This window comes from Odontesthes bonariensis, chromosome 20 (genome assembly GCF_027942865.1).
Source record: "Odontesthes bonariensis isolate fOdoBon6 chromosome 20, fOdoBon6.hap1, whole genome shotgun sequence".
Lineage (NCBI taxonomy): Eukaryota > Metazoa > Chordata > Actinopteri > Atheriniformes > Atherinopsidae > Odontesthes > Odontesthes bonariensis.
This window is the reverse complement of record NC_134525.1, coordinates 32,566,244-32,587,713: the sequence shown is the minus strand read 5'-3', so window position 1 is coordinate 32,587,713 and position 21,470 is coordinate 32,566,244. Positions and strand designations below refer to the sequence as shown.

Sequence of the window (21,470 nt, the reverse complement as noted above, 5' to 3'; positions counted from 1 at the left end):
ACCTCCAGCAGAACAAACTATGTTTGGGGGGTATTGAAATTTGACATGGATGGCTTTTTGCCAGTGCTTATATAATGTCTTATAGTTTCTCAAAATCTGCCCAATCGGTGTCAAGGTATGTTTGGATAAAGTGTTTGATAGAGACAGAACTTGTTAAGCTAGTTTTCAACTGTGATTAATACAGGTTGGACTGTGCAGAGGTTTACCGCAACCCAAAAAAGCCATGTTGCTGTGGTCAATATGGAGTTTAATGCTACTGACCCCAGTGGAGGCTGCAGAGGAGGACGATGTTCGAGCAGGTGGGGATGATGCTGTTACACCTGACAAAGTCTATTTAGTCCAACGTTAAGAATGTGGAGAGACATAGCATCTGAAATCACCAAGTGGACTAATGTATTTCCAATTTTTCCAAAAATTCTCGTAAATTTTGAAGTTCTTTTTTATTATCGTGTGTGTGTGTGTGTGTGTGTGTGTGTGTGTGTGTGTGTGTGTGTGTGCGCGCATGTGCGTGTACCTATATATGCTATCATATGTGTACAGGGTGCAGCACAGCGGTAAATGACCTGGTTTATATTATTGATGGTTCATGGAGTGTTGGCTTCTCTGACTTTGACACAGCCAAGCACTGGCTTATTAACATTTCCAGTGGGTTTGACATCAGTCCCCTCTATACACAGGTAATATGATCCACATTATATTGACTTATACTGGTGAGATAGTATAGTTCTCTAACACATTTGCCCGTACTATTTCAATTCTCTTCCCTTGAATTAGTTATTTTCCCTTGTACAATCAACAAGATTGAATCAGCTGTAAGCTTGTACATAGAAAAAATACAATTCAAGGTTTTGGTCATTTCCTAGTGTAAAAGGCCATCAGAAACCTGTATCACTCAGTGGGGTCACATGTCACTGAAAGGATCAGATTATTGGCTAAATTACAATCAGACTGAGTTATTGAGTGCATGTAGACACCTTAATCTGACAAGAAATTGGATTGAATCGAATTACTCGCAATCGGGTTAAGACCCCCAGATAACTGGGTTGAAAGTCACTCTAAACCTGCTTGTAGACGCTGAAGCACGTGGTGAATTAGACTTTGCGTTCTGCCCATGCTCTAGATTTTTTCCCGGGGTCGAGAACCGGAAGTCGGAAGAGACGATATAACTGTTGTTGTCGCCGTCAGAAAGAAACAAACAACGCGATGGAGAATGCGAATACCTGAGTTTGTTGTTGTTGGTGGTGAAGAGGTCAACAGGAAGTGGCTCTATTAGCAATAGTTGCAATGGGTACAGCGCCACCTATCATACCGGGGTATGACACGCTTTGTGCCTCTGATCCCATTCATTCACCGCCATATATCCAAGGAGAATTACCCTTGCTCAACTCAGTCTGATTGTAATTTAGCCAATTATCTGATCCTTTCAGTGCCATGTGACCCCACTGAGTGTATTAGAAACCTGTAGTAGTTTTAACCTTGTTTGCTGTAGGTGGCTGTGATCCAGTACAGTGACACACCTCGATTAGAGATATCTCTGGGGGAGCACCATGGAGGGGCAAAGCTCATTGAGGCCATACGGAGCGTCAACTATCTGGGAGGAAACACACAGGCAAGACAGGAGGTTTCTTTGTTACAGCTATGAGTCCTAATTTACAGAAGAATACGCAGCACAGTGGACTGAGTTAAACTATAGGATGCTTTCGCAGATTACACCAGTAAAAACTATTTCTGTTTTATGGTTTTATATGTCAGAACTTAATAAAAAAAAAAAACATCTGGTCCTTACCAGGTCTTAAAATAAGTTTAAAAGAACCTCACATGAGCAACAACACATGATATATTACACTGTGTACTTATTTAGTTTACAAGAACTGAACCAAGAAAGCAAAATCGAGATGTAAATGGTAAATAGACAGTACTTTTGGGCGCTTTTCTAGTCTAGGTGACCACTCAAAGTGCTTTTACAGCACAAGCCACATTCACCCATTCACTCACACTCTCATGCAGCACTTCTTAGTGCACAGAGTTCCAGGCCTTGCAGTGGTTCACAGACATTCACACACCAAAGGACACATCAGAGGCAGGCAAACCGCCTGCTTTTAAACAGGTGCGGAACATGGAAACTAATGCATCATGTTGTGGTTCATCTGTGGTTGTCTTTACCTCATTGTAAGACCTGCTAATGACAAGATTTTTTTTTTAATCATATCCTGACACATAAAACTTTAGGACTGAAAGAGTTTACGTTCTTTTACCCATGACTGTACATGCAAATCAAATTACAGTAAAACCCCATTTCCAAAAGAGTTGTTGTGAGTGTTGTGTAGAATAGAAGTAAAAATAGAAAGCAATGACGTGCAAATCTCATAAAACAATATTGTATTAACAAAACCATTTTATTGTTTCATAGATAAAAATGAGCTAATGAATTTGATGGCAGCAACACATCTCAAAAGTTGGAACAGGGGCGACAAAAGGCTGGAAAAGTAAGTGGTACTAAAGAGAAACAGCTGGATGAACATCAGTCAGGTTAACTGGCAATTAGTGGTGACATGATTGGATATAAAAAGAGTCTTTCCACCGTTGGAAAGCAGGAAAAGCAGGAAATGTTGAAGGTGAGAATGGATTCGAACAGAGCACTAACCTTCAACATTTCCTCCTGGTATAGCCACCTCACCATCAAACATAAAAAAACTCTCCTGCATAACTAATCAGGCCAGTAAAATAATGAACCGTGAAGGCTTTGAACATTCCATCATCTACGGTACATAAAATCATCAAAAGAGAATCTAGAGACATGTCTGTGAACGGGGACACAGCTGAAATCTTCAGGCCCTCAGGCATTAAATCTGCATTAAAACCAGAGCTCATTCTGTCCTGGAACTGGTTGCAGGGCTCAGGAACACTTCCAGAAATCAGGTTACAGCTCTATCATGCAGAGAAGAAGGTCTTTTCTGGACCCCAGCTCGTTTAAAATGGATTGAGGCATGAAGTGAAAAACTGTTTTGTGGTCAGATGGATCAAACTTTGAAATTTGTGGATTCAGTGTCCTCCAGACAAAGGTCCAGCAGCGGGTCTCCTCAGTTCCCATATGTGTACAGACTGTTGTTAAAAGAAGAAACATGGACCAGTCCCAACTTTTAGAGATGTATTGCTGCCGTCAAATTCAAGATGAGCAAAGGGTTTGAATTAAATAGAAAAAGCATTTGATGTGCTAGTGTGAATTAGATATTGATTTATTTATTAAATGACCTTTTCCAATGCATCATAACTTTTTGGAATTGGATTTGTATAAAATCTTTTCATAATTATGATTAAACAGATTCTGGCTATTATAAAGGTGATGGTGGAAAAAAATGTCTACCAAAATAAATAATCTGACAGAATCTCTCACTGTTTTCATTCCTGATGATAATTTCTGTGAGAAGAGTGAATGTGTCCATAATGTTCAGTTCCCGAGGGAATGTAAAAAAGCCAATGAAAATGCTAGAGTATTCCACTGGTTTTGTATAAGTTATTTAAACAAATGATTAAAAAAAAGAACAAACAAAACAAAATCACTATTTGGGATGGAATAAGAGGAACAATGAGTAAATCAAGGAATATATATATATTAGCCTTTCTGCTGGAATCCATTGTTGGAGGAACATGGGGATACCCTGTTTTAACATCAGTAGTTACATTGTGGTTTAGAATTTAGAGCATCAAACTATTTAGAAATATAATTTCAAGCATGAATTCAGAATTGATTAAAACACAGATGGCAGATGGAAAACCTCCTAAACCACATGATAAAATCTCCTGTAAAAATCACTACCTCCAGATCTTCATTCAAATCCAAGAAACTAAATCTAAAGAGAAAATAAAATGCATATCCATCCCTTTGAACTTCACATCTGTATCTTGCTGCAGTCTGCTGATATAACACAGAGGTTTCCCATTTCATATGTTTATGGAATTGAATCTGCCTTTGTGATGCAGCTGCCACTGGCTGGAAGCTGGTGAACAGAGCACATGCAGCATCATACTTTTGAATGAATATTTTCGGATTTGTTTTTTCAGACGGGCAGGGCCATCAAGTTTGCTGTGGACCATGTATTCTCTGGCTCGCAGCGGGCCAGCCAAGTCAAGAACCGCATCGCTGTTGTGGTCACTGACGGCAAATCTCAGGATGATGTGGTAAATGTAGCTACACCTGTCAGAATTATTTGGGTGGACCTAAATAACAGTGGTAGCTTTAGAGGCCCTCAGAAGTCGTCTTTAAAACACTATCTGGCCCACAGTAAGAAATGATTTTGGGTGTGTAAGCCCTTTGTGAACGGCTCATTTTCTTACCTTTTTCCCTCAGGTGGATGCGAGCATGGAGGCACGAGCTCAGGGTATTACAGTATTTGCTGTGGGCGTTGGCAGTGAGGTGACCACCTCAGAGCTGATATCGATTGCTAATAAACCATCATCTACGTATGTCCTGAATGCTGAGGATTATACCACCATCGGCCGTATAAAAGACTCCATGGAGCAGAAGCTATGTGAAGGTCAGTGGGTCTGAGACTTATTTTCTTTATTCAGGTTATTTGCAGTACTGCTTTCGTTATGCTGTAAGTTTTAATGGTTACATTATTGACAGCTATGTTCATTAATCACAGGAGGTCTGGAACTCCCCTACAGTGAAAAATAGAAAGTTCTTGCCTCAACATTTTTGTAAACGTAACTATTTATTGTTAAATGACAGGCATTGAAAATAGAGATCTCATACTCATATACATTTGTGAAAAGTTTTATCCATATCTGCAATGCCTCAGACTGATCCCAACAGACCCTTGTATTCCTTCTAATCTTTTCCTTTCTGTGCTTATTAAAGTTTAGATTTATTTACAGTGTGCTCCTTTCGGCATTCAGAGTGGTTGGCAAAGAAGATATTTTATGCAAAGCAGAATATGCTTTTAAATATGCAATATTCAATTACAATAACACACTTTGTCTCAACACAGCTAACATTTATTAGGAGCTTCTCTGAGAGTTTGACAGAGGTGTCCGAGCAACTAGCTCGGTTGTAGCTATTTTGCTACATGTTTATGTAAAAAGAAGAATGTATCAGAGCATTTTTACCCCCTCAGTTACCATTTTGTTGATTAGGAACAGCTCGTGTGTCTATGTCTATGGAGACCACAGGTCTATGCACAATTAAAATTCATCTTAAAAGAATTACAGAATACTGGCTACATTTAAAAAATCCAATTTCCATGACAAAATACATGGAGATGAGGTGTACATAGGCTAGAGATTTACACAATTCAAACAAATAGCACACGCTCAAGAATCAGCTGGTTCAACATGTTGAACACACTTTGGGTCTTTCAGTGACAGGGCTCACTCGGACTAGCTGCTCAGCGTAGCAATTAGTGTATGAGAAGAGAGGCAGCAGGGATGACAGAAATCAAACAGCTAATTTAACATATTACACATAATCTTTTCTCATTTGTCATCTTCGTTTATCCAAAATAAGCCAAAGGTTCACAAATGCCAATGTAAGGTTAAGTAACTGATAATCATGATTCAAGAGAGACCAGATCTGTCTGCTGCTGGACATTTCACAGACGTCAATGAAAAACCCTAATGAAGTTATTTATTGATGTCGTCATAAGAGCTTTCCTGGATGTCAGTTTCATGACTCTGTATTACACATACATCCAAATCCTCTCTTACAAGCCACATTACAGTAGACATGGGAACTGAACCAATGTGTTCTTCCCCCTGAGCTACCGCCAACTGCCTGAAATTTAGTGGCACATTTCCAACAATACAACCGAATAAAAATTCTTAGCTTCTATACATGTGGGTTAAACACATCGCTTCATTGTCTATGGGACAGATGTATGAAGGATTAACATGTACTGATGCGTACTAAAAACATTTGGACTATTGACCAAAGAAGAATTTGTTCATTGCAAAGATTGTTGATCGAGCTGTCAACCTGGAGACCAGGGTGGGAGTGACACCTGGGAATGAGCCCTTTTTACAGGTTGAACATTTTCAGATGTTTTTCGTGAATATAATTGCAATGGCAAACTGATTTGCCGCAAACCGATTTGCCGCAAACCGATTGTATTAAAAGGCTTTCCAGACAAAGACTGTGGGTGTTTCTATGCCACAGACTAAACTGATCACATAATAGATAAATAAATAAATAAATAATCAAACAAATAAATAAATAAATAAATAAATAGCCACACACGTGCTTGTGCACAATCATTCACATGTTCCTAAGATACTCTTAGATATTCTTCCAGTTTGGGGCTACCACTGGTGTCTTCACTGGTGTCTGGTGTATTCACGCCCATGTCCTGTCTTTCAGACCACCGTTTTTGAGACTTCTCGATATCAGCCACTTCTGTCGGTAGTGCATTCTTCTCAGAGTCTTTCCATGATGGTTCCTCCTCTTCCTCGTTGCCTCCTCTGAGTTTCAGCAGCCTCAGGCACTCACTTAGCTTTAAGTTTTAAGTACAAACTAAGCTGTTAACATTTCTGTATTGAGACAGTAATAACAATGACTACAGAAACAACGATGACAACAAAAATAATAATCATAAAGCTAATAATGATGATTATTATTATTGTGATTGTAATTACATTTTTAAAAAATATGGTAATTATAGTACATAATTATAGCTTCAAATTTTCAATTAGAGGATTGATCTCTGACTGACTTTTGTTTGTCTAGAGTCTGTTTGTCCCACACGAATCCCGGTGGCATCTCGTGATGAGAAAGGCTTTGAGCTGATGATAGGTATGAACGTTCAGAAAAAGGCCAGGAAGACCGTTGGTTCTCTGGTTTCTGAGACAGCCTATACTCTTACTGCCTCCACAGACATTACTGAGAAAACCAGGTATTGTGTTGTGTAAAAGAGTGTGATTTATTTAATCCTGATGGACATCTGTTGGATTATAATTGGTATTATTTTACCTCATGTTTGTATTAGAGAAATTTTCCCAGAGGGCCTCCCTCCATCATACGTATTTGTAGCCACTCTGCGCCTGAAGGCGACCTCTGGCAATGTGATTTTTGATCTTTGGAGGGTTCTGTCAAAGGATAAGAAAATCCAGGCTGCTGTAACACTGAGTGGAAAAGACAAAACTATCATCTTCACCACCACCAGCATGACAGAACAGGAGCAGAGAATCATCTTTATGGCTGGCTTCCAGGTTGGTTGCCTAATTTGTCCAGATTGATTTCTAACTTGTGAAAAATTAATCATAAATCATTCACCTTGGTTTACCTCCATGTTCAGAATCTGAAAAAAATATTAAGGTATTTAAATAAAACCAGGATGTAACCTATTTATGTTAATCATTTCAAAATAAAAGTAATGTCTTGACATGAAGAGATTATAGTGACTCTTAAGGAGATCCCTTATCTCACATTCTAAACTGATCCACAAGAGACTCAACATATATGTTTTAAATTTAGTTATTCATTGAAATTTTTATGTTTATGTCCTTTTGTATAGACACACTAGCACAATAAGTAATTATTTTCAAATATTATTTAAACACAGTGTTAATAATGTTTACACAGTGGTAAGCACATTAAAGCTGTTTCATAATGGAAATATCACAACATATGCTGTGGAATATCAGGAGTGAAATGTGCTGTGCCACTCTGATGGGGGGGGGGGCTGCAGAATAATGAGCTGGGAGACCTCCGTCCGCAGAGGTCTGGCAGTAAAGAGAGTGAGCAAATAAGCTTGAAATAATGAAATTCATCTTCTCCCTCAGGCTCTGTATGATGGGAGATGGCATCAGCTTAAGCTCCTGGTGAGGCCTCGAAAGATCTCCAGTTTCCTTGATGATCAACTGATCCAGGAAGCAATGTTGGAGCCCATGGAGCCTATTTACATCAATGGAAAGACACAGGTTGCTAAGAAGCCAGGGACAGACATCACTGTGCCGGTGAGTAGCAAAATTTCAACATCAAAACGCAGCTGAGAGGTCCAATATCAGTGATCCTTTCTTTTAAAGACTATAAATGGATTTTAAAAGGACACTTAGCCTTTAATCAGTTCATTACATGTTTTGGAGCTTGATTTAGAGTGCTAATACTCAACTTTTTCTGCTAAAGACCATTATCTCCTTCATCTGACTTAAATTCAAATCCTCCCTCTTGAGCTGTCACGTTACCTTGGTGGGGGGTTTGCGTGCCCCAATGAGTCTGGGAACTATGTTGCCCGGGGCTTTAAGCCCCTGGTAGGGTCACCCAAAGCAAACAGATCCTAGATGAGGGACCAGACAAAGAACAGCTCATAAGACCCTCATGATGAAAAAGAAGTTTGGATCACATTATCCTTTGCCAGGACACGGGTCACCGGGGCCTTCTCTTGGAGCCAGGCCCAGCAGCGAGCACCTGGTGGTTGTGCCCAAGGGGCCTGGTCGGGCACAGCCCGAAAACATGATGTGGGTCCCCCTTTCGACGGGCTCACCACCCGTCGAAGGGGCCGAGGGGGTTGGGTGCAGTGCGAGCTGCGTAGCAGCCGAAGGTGGAGAACTTGGCAGTCTGGTCCTCGGCTACTGAAGCCAGCTCTTGGAACGTGGAACGTCACCTCTCTGTTGGGGAAGGAGCCTGAGCTGGTGCGCGAGGCTGAGCGGTTCCGGCTAGATACAGTCGGACTCACCACGACGCACGGCTTGGGCTCTGGAACCGGTCTCCTTGAGAGGAGTTGGACTCTCTTCCACTCTGGAGTTGCCCGAGGTGAGAGGCGCAGAGCGGGTCATTGCCCCCCCGGCTGCGTGCCTACACATTGGGGTTTACCCTGGTAGATGAGGGGGTAGCCTCCCTCCGCCTTCGGGTGGGGGTTGCCCAGATGCCGATCAGACCTGGCAAGCTGTCAAGCTGAGGAAGGAGTCCTATCGGGCCTTTTTGGCCAGTGGGAAGCAGCTGATTGGGACTGACAGGCCAAGCGGAACGCAGCCTCTGCGGTTGCTGAGGCAAAAACTCGGGCTTTGGAGGAGTTTGGTGAGGCTACGGAGAACGACTTCCGGACTGCCTCGAAGAGATTCTGGTCCACCATCCGGCGGCTCAGAGGGGAGAAGTGGTGCACCGTCAACACCGTGTATGGTGGGGACGGGGCTCTGCTGACCTCAACTAGGGATGTTGTGAGTCGGTGGGGGGAATTCTTTGAGGACCTCCTCAAGCCTACCGAAATACCTTCCGGGGGTGGATGAGGTCTATCCGAAGTTCCTCAAGGCTCTGGATGTTGTAGAGCTGTCTTGGTTGACAACCCTTTGCAACATTGCGTGGACATCGGGGACAGTGCCTCTGGACTGGCAGATCTGGGTGGTAGTCCCCCTCCTGTGGAGGGTGCTCTGGGAGTATAGAGTGCCAGACCCCTTGAAAGGGGCTGCTCGGTCTCTGTATGACTGGTGTCAGAGTTTGGTTGGCAGTAGGTCGGACGTGTTTCCTGTGAGGGTTGGACTCCGTCAGGGCTGCCCTTTGTAACCGATTCTGTTCATAACTTTTATGGAGAGAATTTCTAGGTGCACCCAGGGCGTTGAGGGGGCCCGGTTTGACAACCTCAGAATCGGGTCTCTGCTTTTTGCGGATGATGTGGTTCTGTTAGTGTCGTCGGGCTGTGATATTCAGCTCTCACTGGAGCGGTTCGCAGCCGAGTGTGAAGCGGCTGGGATGAGAATCAGCACCTCCAAATCCGAGACCATGGTCCTCAGCCGGAAAATGCCCTCTCCCGGTTTGGGAATGAGATCCTTCCCTAAGTGAAGGAGTTCAAGTATCTTGGGGTCTTGTCAGACCTGAGATACGGGACGCATGGAGCGGGAGATTGACAGGCAGATGCCTCCGTTGTGAGGTGTTCCGGGCACGTACCACTGGGAGGAGACCCCGTGGGAAGATCCAGGACACGTTGGAGAGACTATGTCTCTCGGCTGGTCTGGGAACGCCTCGGGCCCCCCCCGCAAGAGCTGGAGGAAGTGGCCGGGGACAGGGACGTCTAGGTTTCTCTGCTCAAGCTGCTGCCCCCGCGACCCGATCCCCGGAGAGGCAGTAGATGATGGATGGATGGATGGATAACTTTAAATCACAACAAATGTAATTTCAATGCACTGCAAAGATACAATCCTGTTCAAGCCAATTAAAATCAAATTCATTGTAATCCAATTATAATCCAATAAAATCAAATTAACTAAAATCCAAAAAAGTTACCTCTCAAAGGAAACTCCACACCCTGAGCGTGCTCAAGAACTAGAAAATTTCTGAATAAATTTTGATGGGTGCCAATTAACCTACTACCCACCAAGAGACCTGATGCCATGGGTGGGCAAGGAACCTTTTCGGTAGACATAGGGAGATTCATAGACAGGTTGTGATTGTGTGTGTGTGTGTGTGTGTGTGTGTGTGTGTGGTTGGTTCACAGAAAAAAAGATTAGGTCCAGTTGAATGACAGGCTGCTGTGATTATTCAGTTTGTTTTAGTCAGACAGAGGCAGACAGACTCAGAACAAATATCCCCCCGTGAGGTAAACCTATGAAATATTTTATTTTGATAGTGAAACATGTATAACATAGCTGTGACAACTCCTGGTTTGTTCAACTGGGCTCTTTATTTTAAAATGGGAGTGAATAAGCCTGCCTTTTAGTAAGTTACTGTAGGTAAATGTGGGGTTTAATGTGAAAATATGACTTAAGAGGCCTTGGTCTTAGTATATTCCTTAAACTAAGACATGCTTTTATTTTGAAAATCCATTTAAAGTTGTCATCCTGTTGGTATCTTCCTTCCAGTAATGTAGGCTTTTACTTTAAAAGTCAGACTGAGGATGCCTCACAATGTTTGTCTGTGTGGATATGTGTTTGTTTCATGTGTCTGTATGTAGGCTCCATGTGTGAGTGTGTTTAGAGAACGACTTACTGCGAGATAGTGGCACAACCTGTTCTCTTCTGTGTCCGTCTCTGGCTTACACAGTGCTTCTGTGTGCTGTCCCTCCATCATGCTACTTAAAGCAGGCAAGTTTCACCATAGCAAGTCAGTATCTCATATGTCAAACTATATTTTAGCTTATATCTGTACTTTATCTGTTTTATTTCATGTATTTCATGTTAGATTAGGAACAAGCAGGGTCTCAGTGGGCAGTAGCTCCATTGGCACCCATCAAAATTTCTTCAGAAATTTTCAAGTTATTATATCATGAGGTAAAAAATCAAAAGAGTACATCAACAGTCAGGGAATTAATCTTTTAAAGATGCAGTACTGACATGTTGAAACTGTTCGTGTTCTCTTGATGCAGGTGGAGCTTCAGAAGCTGCGTCTTTACTGTGATCCCCATCAGAGTGAAAGAGAAACAGCTTGCGAAATCTACTCTGTGGTAAGATTTCTGCTGCCATCTCCACTCAAAGGCCATATGTTATACTCAAAGATCTGTATATGGCTGCATATATGATGTTGCAACTATGATGATCATATTCCATTTTTTCTTTCTTTTATGATATACAGGATGATGAAAGGGTAAGGATGAATACATTTTTTACACATTTTGCTAATACAATCCCTATTCCGAAAAAATGTAAATAAAAGTAGAATACAACAATTTGCTAATCTCGTAAATCAAAATTACATTTTTTATTCACAATAGAATATAAGAAACATATCAAATGTTTAAAGTAAGACATTTTACTGTTTCATGAAAAATATTAGCTCATTTTGAATTTGATGGCAGTAACACATGTCTCACAAAAGTTGGGACAAGAGCAACAGAGGTCTGGAAATGGAAGTATTACTAGAAGTGAAACAGCTGGAGGAAATAGTTATATCAATTGGCAACAGATCATCAACATAATTGGGCATAAAAATAGCATCTTAGACAGGTAGACTCTGAATTAATGATGAGCAGAGGTTCAGAAATCTGTTAAATTTGTCTAGAGACACAAAGACTTTGAATATTGCACCATCTATAATACATGACATCATCAAGAGATTCAGAAAATCTATTGTGACTGAAATGTTGGTTCATGAGATTGCCAAATCATTATGTTAAGTTTTTATTTATATTTTACACATGCTCCAATTTATTTGGAATTGCGGTTGTAAATGGTTCAATCCCATAAAATGCTTCGCAAAAAGATAACTGTAGAAACAGTCATCAATGGTCTGTGGACTAGTGTTCTGAAGTCTCAAATTCAGCATTTAGCTGTCACTGTTTTTGGCATCTTATTTCGACAAAAGGGTGGACGTGATTGAACAAAATTATTCTTTTAGGTCTAATATCAATTTAATCATGGGATTATTTTCATTATGACCATCAAGAGACAGATCAGTGAGATTGAATTTAACAAACTACATCATGACAGCATTTGGACAATTTTTTCTCATGCAGCTTATTATTCAATGTGTGAAGTCAAAAGAATGTATTTTAGTCAGATGTGATTAACTTTCATGTCTTTCATTAACTTTATTTTTGAAACCAAGTGGCTACATTCATCTTTTATATGCAGTTTATAGTCTTTCCATGCTAACTGCTGTATCTCCAAATACACCTCTAAATTTATGTCATGTATTTTCTTGAAATTGCTCCTAATCAAATACACTTGATTAATTCAATTCAATTCAATTCATTTTTATTTATATAGCGCCAAATACAACAAATGTCATCTCAAGGCACTTAGATAATAAAGTCCAATTCAAGCCAATTAGAATTCAATTAATTGTAATCATAATTATTCATAAAATAATCTAATTCGTTCATATAGAGCCAATTCAAAAACAATTTCCTAGCTAAGGAAACCAACAGATTGCACTGAAAACTTTTTGTTTTTCGGTCCAATCTCCTGTCCTGAGCGTGCCTGAGGCGACTGTGGAGAGAAACGACTCCCTTTTAACAGGAAGAAACCTCTGGCAGAACCAGAACCAGGAAGGGTGGCCATCCGCCTCCACCAGCTGGGGTTTGAGAAGACAGAAAGGGGGGGAGGGGGGAGGGGGCTGTAACGCCACTCAAAGGATATCTGTTGGAACAGGGAAACATGAGTTAATGACCACAATAATGTCACATATACAGAAAGAGAGTAAAGTGAGGAAAGGTGTGACAGATGAGGCCCCCCAGCAGTCTGGGCCTATAGCAGCTTAACTATGGGATGTTTCAGGATCACCTGAACGATCCCTAACTATAAGCTTTATAAAAAAGGAAAGTTTTAAGCCTGGTCTTAAAAGTGGAAAGGGTGTCTGCTTCCCGGACATTTACTGGCAGCTTATTCCACAAGAGAGGGGCCTGATAACTGAAGGCTCTGCCTCCCATTCTACTTTTAGAAACTCTGGGAACCTCAAGTAAACCTGCAGTTTGGGAACGAAGTGCTCTGTTAGGAAAATATCTTACAATGAGATCTTTAAGATATGATGGAGCTCGGTCATTAAGAGCTTTATATGTTAGGAGAAAAATCTTAAATTCTATTCTGAATTTAACAGGCAGCCAATGAAGAGAAGCTAAAACTGGATAAATGTGATCTCTGCTGTTAGTTCTCATCAAAACTCTGGCTGCAGCATTTTGGATCAGCTGGAGGCTTTTCAGAGAATATGTGGGACAGCCCAATAATAAAGAATTACAGTATTCCAATCTTGAAGTAACAAATGCATGGAGCAGTTTTTCTGCATCACTCTGAGACGAGATGTTCCTGATTTTAACAATATTACGAAGATGAAAGAAGGCAGTCCTAGAAACCTGTTTTATATGCGAGTCAAATGATAAGTTCTGGTCAAAAATAACTCCAAGGTTCCTCACTGTAGAACTAGAAGCCAAGGAAATACCATCTAGAGTAACTATATAGCTAGACAATCTCTCCCTGAAGCGCTCAGGTCCAAAGATAACGACTTCAGTTTTGTCTGAATTTAGAAGCAGACAGTTCTGAGTCATCCAGGTCTTTATGTCTTTAAGACATGCTTGTAGTCTGACCAACCTATTGGGTTCATCTGGTTTTATAGATAAGTACAGCTGGGTATCATCAGCATAGCAATGGAAATTTATGCCATGCTGTCTAATAATGTTACCTAATGGAAGCATGTATAAAGTGAAAAGAATCGGTCCAAGCACAGAACCCTGGGGAACTCCATGACTTACTCTGGTGTGTGAGGAAGATTCTTCATTTACAAGAACAAACTGAAATCTATCAGATAAATATGACTTAAACCAGCCTAAAACAGTTCCTTTAATCCCAATAACATGTTCAAGTCTGTGTAATAAGATACTGTGATCGACCGTATCAAATGCAGCACTGAGATCCAACAGGACAAGCACAGACACAAGTCCGCTATCAGAGGCTAAGAGGAGATCATTGGTAACTTTCAGCAGTGCTGTTTCTGTGCTATGATGCACACTGAATCCTGACTGAAACTCTTCAAACAGATTATTTCTGTGGAAATGATCACAAAGCTGAGCTGCAACAATTTTTTCAAGAACTTTAGACATAAAAGGGAGATTGGATATAGGTCTATAATGAGCCAACACTTCTGAATCAAGAGTAGGTTTTTTAAGTAAAGGTTTAATTACAGCAACCTTAAAAGTCTGAGGTACATATCCTGTCAATAAAGACAGATTGATCAAATCCAATATGGAAGTGTCAATTAATGGGAAAACCTCCTTGAACAGTCTGGTTGGGATTGGGTCTAAAACACAAGTTGATGGTTTAGAAGAGACTATTGCTGTTGTTAGTTCAGAGAGATCAACTGGGCAGAAGCCGTCTAAATACAAATCAGGTTCTAAAGATACTTCTAAAGCTGCTGTACTTGAAGATACATCAATTAACTGATTGTCAGCAAAAGACCACCTCTTTAAAACCAATTTTCCCAGAACTGGATGTCCCAACAAGTTCACCCCAAGGTCAGACCATGCAATGCTCAGGGAAACGGCAAAAAAAATAAGAGCTACGTTTTAGACTCTATAGGTCTCAGTCAGCATGTCTATAATGAGAAAAAAAACTGGCATCACAATAAATGACAAGACTTCTGGAACAATGGGCCTCATGCAAGAATATTTTCGTATTTTTATTACCTGTGCGTATATAATTGCACGTGCACGAGGATAGTAGATTTGCATACTCCACGCCCCAAAATAATACCATATAAGGCTGTGCTTCCACTCTCCTGTGCTAGGAAGTGTTGAGTGTTGAGTCATGAGAATGGCATCAAGGCGCAAAAAGAACAACTTTAGGGGCTCTGAGACTGAAGTTCTGCTTTCAGAGATCCAGAAAGGAAAATCCGTCATTTTAGCAGTGTCAGCAGTGGAATTACGGGACCTGGTAAAGCCAAGAAATGGGAAGCAATTACGAGTGCTGTTAATACCATGTCACCGAAATAAAAAAATAAATGGTTTGATATGAAAATGGCTTTAAAAAAAAAAACGTCTCGCCATGGGCAGGCGCTCGATGACTGCAACTAAAGCCGTGCAATCAGTTGTTGCCTCATCATGACTCCTGTTTGCAGACTTTTCCTCAGCCTTTAACACCATGCAACCACATATTCTAGCAGAGAGACTCCACCGGAACTTCAACATGAGCAGTCAGCTCATCCTCTGGATCTTGGACTTTTTGACCAACCGGACCCAGCGTGTCCGGATTAATAATAACCTGTCTGACCTCCTCACCACCTCCACTGGCTCCCCACAAGGCTGTGTGTTATCTCCGCTGCTCTTCATTCTGTACACCGATGAGTGCAGATCAACACACTCCAACTGTCACTTGGTTAAGTTTGCTGATGATACAGTTCTCCTGTCCCTCCTGTCCGGCCCCTCCCTCCATCATGGACCAGCTCTTCAGCAGTTCATAGAGTGGTGTGACTCTTCCTGCCTGGAGCTGAATGTCACCAAAACTAAGGACATGGTGGTGACCTTCTCTAGCAGCCAAAAGGAACTGGCGGCGGCTGTCACCACTATCATCCACGGTTCTCCGGTCGAGACAGTTGAGGAATATAAATATCTGGGAACCATCCTGGGTTGCCAACTGAGGTTCTCTTCCAACACAGAAGGGATCCTGAGGAAGTGTCACCAGAGGATGTACCTACTAAGGAAACTGAACTCTTTTTCTGTCAGTCAGAACATCTTGTTGACTTTCTATTACTCATTCATTGAGAGTGTTTTGGCTTTCTCCATATGCATCTGGTATCACTCCATCACTGTACAGGAAAGGAACCGCCTGCATAACATTGTCAAGGTGTGTTCCAAGATTATTGGACTTTCTGTTCGCCATCTGAACACTGTGTACGAGCAGCAGGCTAGCAGCCTGGCTCGTCGAATTCTCATGGACCCGACTCATGCTCTGTTTCCGGCATTTGAGAAGCTGCCATCTGGTCGCAGGTTCCGCTGTCCGGCCTGTAAGACCCAAAGGAGGAGAGCAACCTTTGTTCCCAGTGTTATTCTCCTCTTGAACTCTAAGAAGTCTGAGACAGTGACTCTAACTATAACTTAGATCTTCTGTACTATAGCTGATGTGCAAAGTACAATATCACCTCGACACTTTAATTACAATCGACGCCTTATCTTATTTATTTGCTAAATATTTTATTTTACATTGTTTGTTTTTTGTCACCCCCTTCTGTGTTTTGTTGTCATTATGATTCCATTTTCTTGTTCTTCTTTAATGGACCGCTCTTCGCCCTTCTAATTGCCCTTCGGGGATAAATAAAGTTTTTTCTGATTCTGATTCTGATTCTGATTCTGATCATGATGGCTCTTTGATGGGGTGGTCCACGAGGGGGGTCTTCTGGCACCACACCTTCTGGTCTGCCTGGGCTGGTTCAGGTGGAGACCCTCGTTCATGGCAATATTGTGGAAATCTGGCATGCCTTCTCTGGGCTATAGAGCAGTTTGCCCCCCGCTGTATCGAGACACACCCACCTGGCCTTCAGCTCAGTGTATATGTGTCAGATGCGTATATGTGTCTCGTGCTGGTGAGGACCTGGACGTGTGGTGGAATTGGGTTTGATCGGCGTGTTTCTCTCTGAAGTTGTGGCTCTAGCAAGCTGCATATTTGCAGCAGCACAGTCTTTGGGAATCTTAATCGCGATGTCAGCCATTCGTTTGTCTCTACACGGTCTCTTCCAAGAGCCTGACGCACTAAGGCATCCGAAAGTAGAAAATCAGCCGCTGGTTACACTTGCCATTAACCTTGTTATATACAGAGTCATACAGAGAATTAACCTTCGATTAGTGCATAATTTAAGTCAAACAGAATAATGTCAGCATTATAATGGGATATAATGTATATATTTATTTATGTTTGCTTCAAAGTAATTAAATATACAATCCATTAGTCAAGCAAACTTGATTTGAATAACAGCGGACTATTTTACGAAACTCCTACGACAGGTCTGGATCACTCGTAAATTCTGTTCGTACCTGAAAGAAAACGTAAAATACGAAAAGATTGGTGAATGCGCAAATTCTCTTAAATCACTCGTACGCACGATTTAAGAACAAATCTGTGCGTACGAACGGTTCTTGCATGAGGCCCAATGTTCTTTGGACAGACAAGACCAAAATGGAGGTCTTTGGTTATGATGCAAAACATCACATTGGGTGAAAACCAAACACCTCATATCAACTTTCAAGAAGGGTCTCCTCTGTATACCAAAGTATTCCAGTGTGAAATATGAGGCCATCTGTCCAACAACAAAACTTGGTTGAAGTTGGGTAATGCTGCAGGACAATGATCTCAAGCAAACCAAGTAAGCTACAACAGAATAGCTGAAAACCAAAATTCAAGGTGTTGCAGTGGTCTAGGTAAAGTCCAGATCTCAACCTGATTAAACTTCTGTTGCAGTTTAAGTTTTCTATGTAGACTATCTGCAATAAATTCTTACATTTTTCAAAATATGAATTTTAGAATTCACACTCGGTTCTTTTGGGACTAAAAGTACCTTGGGAGGTAGTTTTATTCATTTATTTTGTTTGGTTTAGTTTTTGTTGGAAGAAACTCTGTGGCGGTCAGTGTAGCGAGAAAGAAACAACTGATGGTGCTTCATATAGTATTATTTTTAAATAGGGATTTTGAACTGAACTATAGGATTTCTTGAACCTTTTTGAAAAGAAAAGCCATGAAATGAATTGGAAGGGTTTGTTGTGCCGGCATAGAGTAGCCCATTTGTTTAAGCACTGAGGTGTTACAATGTAAATAACAATGGATATTACCTTATCTGTTAATCTTTTCATATTTGTGTATCCTCAGTGTCCCTTAAATCGAACAGCAACAGTAGAAGAAGATTGCAACAAAGTAGTTGGCCCACCAGGGCGCATGGTAATAAACCCACACCCACACAGGCACACATACAAATTGATTTGATAAATGACTTACCATTTTCCCCTGAATTGATTTTGAATTAGTCTGTAAGGTTTTTTGCAGTACTAATACAAAAAATACATTGTTGACTTTAATATGCACCTTTCTGTTTCTTGTTTGCATTTTTGTTGAATCACTGGTCTCCCATTGATTTATTGTATGAGATATCAGTGTATGTTGATTTACAGTTGTATATGCAATAAGGAAAGGGATACTAAACCAAAAACAAGGAAACTAGGAACTTGCTGTGTTTGATGTGGCTTTGGTACATTATACCAAAAATATATGTATCAAGATTTTTTTCTGCTCACTGCTAGCATTCTGTAATGATATCTGATTGTAACGATTAACTTATGATGAGTATTCATTTAGTCTCCTCTTTGTAGAGCTGCCTAAATATACTAGGTAAAAATAGTATTCACCCCCCTTGGCTATTTTGTTACATTCCAACCTGTAATTTAAATGTTTTTAAATCTGATGGATCTGCACAAAATAGTCTAAGTTGGTGAAATGAAATGAGAAAAAAAAATATATAAAAAAATTTAAAAAACTGAAAATTGGCATGTGCATATCTATCCACCCCCTTTGCTATGAAGCCCCTAAATGGTTCTGGTGCAACCAATTACCTTCAAAAGTCACATAATTAGTGAAATGAAGTCTGCAACACCTCTAGGCAAGAGGCACCACACCATGAAGACCAAGGAGCTCTCCAAAAAAGTCAGGGACAAAGTTGTTGAGAAGTACAAGTCAGGGTTGGGTTATGAAAAATATCCAAATCTTTGATGATCCCTCAGATCACCATCAAATCCATCATCTCCAAATGGAAAGAACATGGTACCACAACAAACCTGCCATGAGAGGGCTGTTCACAAAAACTCAGACCGGGCAAGGAGGGCATTAATCAGAGCGGCATCACGGAGACCAAAGGTAACCCTGAAGGAGTTGCAGAGTTCCACCGCAGAGACTGGAGTATCTGTCCACAGGACCACAATAAGCCGCACTCTCCACCAAGAAAAAGCCATTACTTAGTGTTAAAAATAAGTGGCATGTGGGCCACTCCCCAAATGTATGGAGGAAGGAAGGTGCTCGGGTCAGATCAGACTAAAATTGAACTTTTCGGCCACCAAGGAAAACGCTATGTCTGGTGCAAACCCAACACATCCCATCACCCCAAGAACACCATCTCCACAGTGAAACATGGTGGTGGCAGCATCATGCTGTGGGGATGTTTTTCAGCCACAGGGACTGGGAAATTGGTCCGAGTCGAGTGAAAGATTGAAGGTGCTAAATACAGGGATATTCTTGAGCAAAACCTGTGTCAATCTGCTTGTGATTTGAGACTGGGACGGAGGCTCACCTTTCAGCAGGACAGTGACCCGAAGCATAATGCAGAAGCAACACTCGAGTGGTTTAAGAAGAAACATTTAAATGAACCAGTCTCCTTGAGAGTGGTTGTACTCTCTTTCACTCTGGAGTTGCCCGTGGTGAGAGGCGCAGAGCAGGTGTGGGCATACTTATTGCCCCCCGGTGAACGAGAGGGTAGCCTCCCTCCGCCTTTGGGTGGGGGGACGAGCTGTCAACTGATCACCACCTGGTGGTGAGTTGGCTCCGCAGGTGAGGGAGGAAGCCGGTCAGACCTGGCAGGCCCAAACGTATTGTGTGGGTCTGCTGGGTACGTCTGGCGGAATCCCCTGTCAGAAGGATCTTTAACTCAGAGCTTCAACCATGTCCCGGGGGAGGTGGGGGACATTGAGTCCGAATGGGCCATGTTCCGTGCCTCCATTGTTGAGGCAGCTGGTCGATGCCTGTCGTGGCGGCAACCCCCGAACCCACTGGTGAACACCAGCGGTGAGGGAAGCCGTCAAGCTGAAGAAGAAGTCCTATCGGGCCTTTTTGGCCAGTGGGACTCTGGAAGCAGGTGATGGGTACCGACAGACCAAGCGGAACGCAGTCTCGCCGGGTGCTGAGGCAAAAACTCGGACTTGGTAGGAGTTTGTGAGGCCATGGAGAACGACTTCCGGACGACCTCGAAGAGATTCTGGTCCACCATCCGGTGGCTTAGAGGGGGGAAGTGGTGCACCGTCAACATTGTTTATGGTGGGGACGGGGCTCTGCTGACCTCAACTGGGGATGTTGTGAGTCGGTGGGGGGAATACTTTGAGGACCTCCACATGCCTTCCGATGAGGAAGCAGAGTCGGAGAGCTTGGATGTGGGAACTCCCATTTCTGGGGCTAAGGACGCCGAGGTGGTCAAAAAGCTACTCGGTGGCAAGGCCCGGGGGTGGATGAGGTCCACCCGGAGTTCCTCAAGGCTCTGGATGTTGTAGGGCTACAACATCTTGGTTGACACACCTCTGCAACATCACGTGGACATCGGGGAAAGTGCCTCTGGACTGGCAGATCGGGGTGGCGGTTCCCTTCTTTAAAAAGGGGGAGCTCTGGGAGTATGGAGTGCCGGACCCCTTGATAGGGGCTGCTCGGTCTCTGTAAGACCGGTTCCAGAGTTTGGTCTGCATCACCAGCAGTAAGTCGCCAGCAACCCTCACGTGTTTCCTGTGAGGGTTGGACTCCGTCAGGGCTGCCCTTTGTCACTGATGAACCGATTGGACCGATTGTTCATCATTTTTATGGACAACATTTCTAAGTGCAGCCAGGGCATTGAGGGGGTCCGTTTTGGCGAATTCTGATTCAGCGAATCAGAATCGTGTTTCTGCTTTTTGTGGATGATGTGGTTATGTTAGCATCGGCGGCTGGGATGAGAATCAGCACCTCCAAATCTGAGACCATGGTCCTCAGCCGGAAAAGGGAGGAATGCCCTCTCCGGGTCGGGAATGAGATCCTTCCCCAAGTTCAGGAGTTCAAGTATCTCGGGGTCTTGTTCACAAGTAATCGACGAATGGAGCAGGAGATTGACAGGCGGATCGGTGCGGCGTCCGCAGAGATGCGGGCTCTGCACCGGCCCGTCGTGGTGAAGAAGGAGCTGAACCAGAAGGCGAAGCTCTCGATTTACCGGTCAGTCTATGTTCCTACCCTCACCTATGGTCACGAGCTGTTGGTAGTGACCGAAAGAATGAGATTGGGAATACAAGCGGCCGAAATGGGCTTCCTCCGCAGGGTGTCTGGGCTCTCCCTTAGAGATAGCGTGAGAAGCTCAG

The 21,470-nt window shown here is 42.3% G+C and overlaps 2 protein-coding genes and 1 long non-coding RNA gene across 3 annotated transcripts in view; all 3 read left to right on the top strand.

Annotated features, from left to right (window-relative positions):
* Positions 1 to 238: 238 nt before the first annotated feature.
* LOC142369834 (uncharacterized) lies at positions 239 to 1,603 on the top strand. The gene is made up of 3 exons (XR_012767716.1): positions 239 to 299; positions 541 to 677; positions 1,490 to 1,603. It is a non-coding gene; the product is annotated as an uncharacterized LOC142369834 (long non-coding RNA).
* Positions 1,604 to 2,552: 949 nt separating this feature from the next.
* Positions 2,553 to 12,238, top strand: LOC142370001 (collagen alpha-1(XXI) chain-like). The gene is made up of 8 exons (XM_075452416.1): positions 2,553 to 2,615; positions 4,063 to 4,179; positions 4,349 to 4,535; positions 6,722 to 6,887; positions 6,981 to 7,203; positions 7,777 to 7,950; positions 11,289 to 11,366; positions 12,224 to 12,238. The coding sequence occupies exons 1-8, from the start codon at positions 2,553 to 2,555 to the stop codon at positions 12,236 to 12,238; spliced, it is 1,023 nt and encodes a 340-aa protein (XP_075308531.1).
* Positions 12,239 to 18,209: 5,971 nt separating this feature from the next.
* LOC142369833 (uncharacterized) overlaps positions 18,210 to 21,470 on the top strand; it is a 130,590-nt gene continuing 127,329 nt past the window's right edge. Inside the window, exon 1 of the mRNA XM_075452232.1 lies at positions 18,210 to 18,273. Coding sequence (XP_075308347.1) covers positions 18,271 to 18,273 — 3 coding nt within the window. The 5' untranslated portion in view covers positions 18,210 to 18,270. The remainder of the gene's footprint in view (positions 18,274 to 21,470) is intronic.

Coding starts and splice junctions, on each gene's coding strand:
- LOC142370001 (XM_075452416.1), top strand. CDS start 2,553: ATGATTGGATATAAAAAGAGTCTTTCCACCGTTGGAAAGCAGGAAAAG. Junction 7,204..7,776: donor TCTTTATGGCTGGCTTCCAG/GTTGGTTGCCTA, acceptor CTTCTCCCTCAG/GCTCTGTATGATGGGAGATG. Junction 7,951..11,288: donor GGACAGACATCACTGTGCCG/GTGAGTAGCAAA, acceptor CTCTTGATGCAG/GTGGAGCTTCAGAAGCTGCG.